General features: G+C 33.8%; 1 protein-coding gene across 1 annotated transcript; it reads left to right on the top strand.

The window, feature by feature from the left end:
• Positions 1-3,264, top strand: LOC109357037 (50S ribosomal protein L19-1, chloroplastic-like). Its single transcript, XM_019600736.1, has 6 exons — positions 1-203; positions 1,641-1,898; positions 1,988-2,074; positions 2,176-2,309; positions 2,811-2,924; positions 3,046-3,264. The coding sequence occupies exons 1-5, from the start codon at positions 96-98 to the stop codon at positions 2,914-2,916; spliced, it is 693 nt and encodes a 230-aa protein (XP_019456281.1). The 5' UTR covers positions 1-95; the 3' UTR covers positions 2,917-2,924; positions 3,046-3,264.

Consider the following 4,914-nt stretch of genomic DNA (forward strand, 5'->3'; position numbering starts at 1 on the left):
AAAGTAAGCCTTATTCGTAAATAGTCATAAATGATTTGGGACCCCACAAAACAACCCAAAGTATAAACCCTAACCGTAACCCCTTCAACGACGTGATGGCTTCACGCAACCTCTTCTCCTCTCTTCTCCGATCATCCCTCCGTCGTTATCCGCCGCATTTCCAACTTCCGATCTCTTCCCGGCCTCCTCCTTCTCCTATTACTGTAAGCATTTTATTTCTTTACGTTTTTATGTCGAATTGTTAAGGTTGAAGAAGATAGAAATGTATCTAGATTTTATTGTTTTGAATGCGTTCACGTTTTTCAATGCTCAATTTCAACACCAACCATGCATAGATGAAGGAGTGAAAATGAATAACATGAAATTAAAATATCACAGAGGAGATAAGAGAATTGCGTGAGATCTAAGAATTGAAGTTCTATGGGATTGATAAAAACTCTGTTTAGAGTACACTATTACCTGTTAACCTAAAGGTTTTTTGTTTTGTGTGTAGAAATTATAGCACTGGGGATGAATTTGGAGTAGCTTCTATTATAGAAAAGATGGTAGAGTCATGCCTCATGTGGTTTTGAGATGTGCGGATGAGATCGGAAGAAGCCCTTGTAAGTAGTAAGGAGAGTAGATGTTAGTTTAATTCTTAGAGGAAGAGGGAAGCCAAGGAAAATCATTGGCGAAACAATTAGGAAATATTTAGGTATCAATGCTTTGTCAATGAACTCGATTTATGATAAACTATTATGGTTTTGTTCTATCCATATAGCCGACTCACCTAATGAGATTAAGGCCTGTTTGTTGTTGTAGTACCTCTTAGAAGTTTCTTTAGGGTCTGTTTGCAAGTTAAATTTTGGAGGGGAAGAAAGGGAAATGGAAGGCTTTGGAGCCATCTAACCAGTGTATTTCATGGCTCTCAAACCTTCCCTTTCCCCTTCAAAACTCAACTCGCAAACAGATTCTTAGAGTAGAATATGGTGGGTGACTTTGTGGGTTTTGCCACTTTATTGTGTGCATATACTTTAATATAGAAAGATGTATTATTTACAGTGCAAAGCCACTGATTGAGAAACTAAGATTTACTGGTAGTAGTGGGCATCTCGATGTGCATGATTTGTGCCATTATTTCTGAAAATTGACAAAGGCAGATTGAATTGAGTGTTGTACTGTTGTTACCTTTACAGTTTACATGATTAGTCAGGAGTCAGGACCGTTTAACCATGTCTAACCCAAAGTTTTAGATAGCTGTCTAAATACAAGATTAAATGCTATTGCAATTTGGCTTAGTGCTTTCACAATGCTTGCGCCTGCACCACCTATATCTTAGTGCCCTTTTGTTAATTAAAAGATTCGAGTTTCTACAGTTACTTTACAGGTAATAATAATATTTCAGACAACATAATCATATGATATGCTCTGTTATTTCCTTCTTGTTATTGAATAAAAGAATTAAGGATGAATGAGAGAAAGTCGAGGTAAGGCAAGACCTATTATAGAGAAGTAATGGAATTTTGCTTAGGTGGTGCAGGCTTAATGTTATTTTTTGCTTCTATTTTTCAGTTTAGTTTTTGGACTTGTAACCTGGTTCTAGAGTTTGAGTGTATGGGTTTTAAGCTCTTGTATGTTTTCTTTGGTTATTTCTTGTACAGACTAGGGAATTCCCTCAGACTAAGGCATTCACAAGATTCAAGTCCAGTCATGGTTTAGCGTCAGTACTTGGATGTTCCAAACTTGTTTCATTTCATCAGGCTGCTCCTGTAACTCCTCTCAATAGCAGGTTTATGTCAACAGAGACAAATTCTACTGATTCTTCTTCTCACTCTCAGGATAGTTCCAGTCTTAAGCTTGACGTGCCTCCTCGCATCAAAGTTAAGAGATTAGATAAAACTGCAAGACACATTATGCAGGTATATATAACTACTATCTATTATTTACGAAGGAAAGGACATTATATTTTTATTATCATTGTAAAAATTGTTGGTGCTATATCCTTTAGATTTTAGACAAGGAAGCTGTGGAGGAGGTGAGAGCGCAGAGAGAGATGCCTGATATAAAGCCTGGTTATATTGTGCAACTCAAAGTGGTATGACAGATATTCTGAAGATTTGTTCGTGTTAATGTTTTGCTTGTCGGTTTTAAGTGACATAAGCAGTCTTTGTTTTACCATTACATCTGACATAACAGGAAGTGCCTGAGAACAAGAGGCGTGTTTCTATTATAAAAGGCATTGTCATTGCAAGGCGTAATGCTGGTCTCAACAGTACATTCAGAATAAGGAGACTGGTGGCTGGGGTTGGGATTGAATCTCTATTCCCTCTGTAAGTATTGACTTCCAATTTTAAAATCAGATGTAACTTGCAGTCATGCTGTTTTGAATTGATAAAACAAAATCCCGTCTTCTTTTTTTGGAAATTAAGCAGTGTTGTAAAAACTCTAAATTGCTTCGCATGGAAATAAAAGTAAAGACATTAATAAGAATTGTGTTGTTGAGAACCTGATCTATGGTGATAATATTTAGTTGAAAATCTTGGAGAGTTCCTGTTAACAATAATTGCTTCATTGTGTATGCAGAATGAACTTTTACTTCAAAGTTTTGAGATAAGATTTGATGTGTTTCCTTATGTTCTTTGTGCTCTGGTTGAGGTTTTGGGATTGCAAGTATCACTATTACTGCATATCATTTGCTTAACCAATTTTATTTTGGGTCTATCCACCTTTAATTTTATTTTGTGCTATGATTTCTTTTAATTATGAGCTGATCATGCTTGTAGTCATATTACATAATGGTTAATGCTTAAGCTTTGTTCAATGTGTGATAGGTATTCACCTAACATAAAGGAGATAAAAGTGCTTGACAAGAAGAAAGTTAGGAGGGCAAAACTCTACTACCTGAGGGACAAAATGAATGCACTTAAAAGGCATTAGCGACCCCGGTGGAACCATTTTATGATTCATACGCATCGTATCTGCAATTGCATTCATAGTCAACCTAGATTTTTGTTTCAATGTGGCCTATTACCATCTAACATTATGTAGTTTTATTTGATTTTTTAGAGCCTGTGTTAAAGGCAGCATGTAAGGAATCACAACAGAAGTCTCATTTTTCGCAAAGGTATGTTATGATCTTTCCCCTGTTGTGTTGAATATGTAAGAAGTTGGCTAGCATTGTAGCTGCTTTTTGCCAACATGATAAGCAATAACGCCAGAAGGGTGTCTGGAGTTTTTGATTTTTTAGCATCTGATTGAAACAACATTCAAGGGATGATAGTAATAGTTGCCCCTTTTCATGTTGAACATTACAATTTTTTGTAATTGACAAATGTTAGTATGTTAGAATTTATCTCTTCTTCCGAATTATCAGAGCATCTTATAACTTCATTTTATTAAATATGATGAAACTCGAACTTATAAACTCCTTCACTCAATTTCTTAAATTCTTGACCTTAATCAACGAACACCTTATGACTGGTTTGAACGCTGGGAACCTGACCATATGGTGTTTGATATTATTAAGGATTATACTTTAAATAGCTTTACTTGGAAATAAATATATTAACAAGAACTGCTCTGCGCAGAACCTGATAGGCTGATATGGTGATGGTATCAAGTTGAAAATGTATTTATGTAAACAATTAAGCTTTAGTTTCATTATCTCAAATTGAGGATGTCATAATGTTTTATAATAAATCATGTCTATAAAAAACATAGTTATTTCCAATGTTGTGAAATCTGAGCTGGACGTCAAACCGGAAGAAGTTCTGTATTATATTTAACTGGTTTAAATGGTTACACCATATGGTTTGACTGGATGATTTTATACATAATTAATATTTTTGTCTAGAGTAAAGTTTTATATAATAATTATATAGAAATAACACATTTTCATCTTTTTTAAACCAGTGTAAAACAAATTATTTGAGTGGTGTTCTGTTTTTTAAATTTTATAATTGAATCGTCCGGATACTTTTTGGCTAATGTGATTGAATTAGGTTTAATACGGTTGGACTACAATTTCTCCAATTTAAAATAGTTTAACCCTCATTTAGTTAAAACTACTAACTAAAGTCGTTTTTATGTCCGATCACCTGTAGAATCGTCCTCTTCTTATAACACTAGTTATTTCACTACGGAATGTAAACTTGATTTGTGTGTATAATGAACTACAGTAAAAAAAATAGGAAGACCACACACCAGTCTCACTCTGACCGCTCTTTGGAATTTGAAAATTTCGGTCTGACTAGTAAAATCGGATTAATCCAAAATGTTCCACTTAAAATAAAATTAAAATACGTTGGAGAAACTTCTTCAACTTCCATAATTTGATTTATATCATTATGTGTATAAACTATATATGCCAATTTAACCATTTCAACCAAATGATTTAACGGATTAAATCTCATATAATTTTATAACATTCCTTAATTTGATTCACCGTATTAGTCTCTCTAAGCCCTACTATATATTCTAATACAACACCTCATCAAATTTGAAATGGTGAATATATTCAATAAAAAAACTGCCGCGTCTACATTAATATGTGGAACGTGCTACAATAGTAGAATCCAAAAATAAAAGAAAAAGTTTACATAACTAATTATTAAATAAATGTATAATGAAATAGTGAATTAATAAATAATTCAAATTACATCCTGGTTGTGGTTTGCAAAAATTTGGGATATATTTCTTACATTTCGCACAATAGTGTATTGATCTCTATACTTGTATTCTTTTATTCTGTAAGTTGTAATTGGGCTGACACTCCTTGTACCCATCTTTAATATATTTTTACTTATTAAATAAAAGAAAAAAGAAACCGTAAAGCTTAGAACACAGAAAAACACAAGAGAGTGTACTAGTTTCCGTTTAGGTTTTGTCTCCCAAAGCTCATACCAGTATTCCAACACGTCATATCCCCATCTATAT

The sequence above is a fragment of the Lupinus angustifolius genome, chromosome LG09, assembly GCF_001865875.1.
Source record: "Lupinus angustifolius cultivar Tanjil chromosome LG09, LupAngTanjil_v1.0, whole genome shotgun sequence".
Lineage (NCBI taxonomy): Eukaryota > Viridiplantae > Streptophyta > Magnoliopsida > Fabales > Fabaceae > Lupinus > Lupinus angustifolius.

Excerpts from the sequence above, each read along its gene's own strand:
- LOC109357037 (XM_019600736.1), top strand. The coding sequence starts at position 96 with ATGGCTTCACGCAACCTCTTCTCCTCTCTTCTCCGATCATCCCTCCGT. Across the intron at positions 2,075-2,175 it reads ATATTGTGCAACTCAAAGTG|GAAGTGCCTGAGAACAAGAG; the intron begins GTATGACAGATA and ends CTGACATAACAG. Across the intron at positions 2,310-2,810 it reads ATTGAATCTCTATTCCCTCT|GTATTCACCTAACATAAAGG; the intron begins GTAAGTATTGAC and ends AATGTGTGATAG.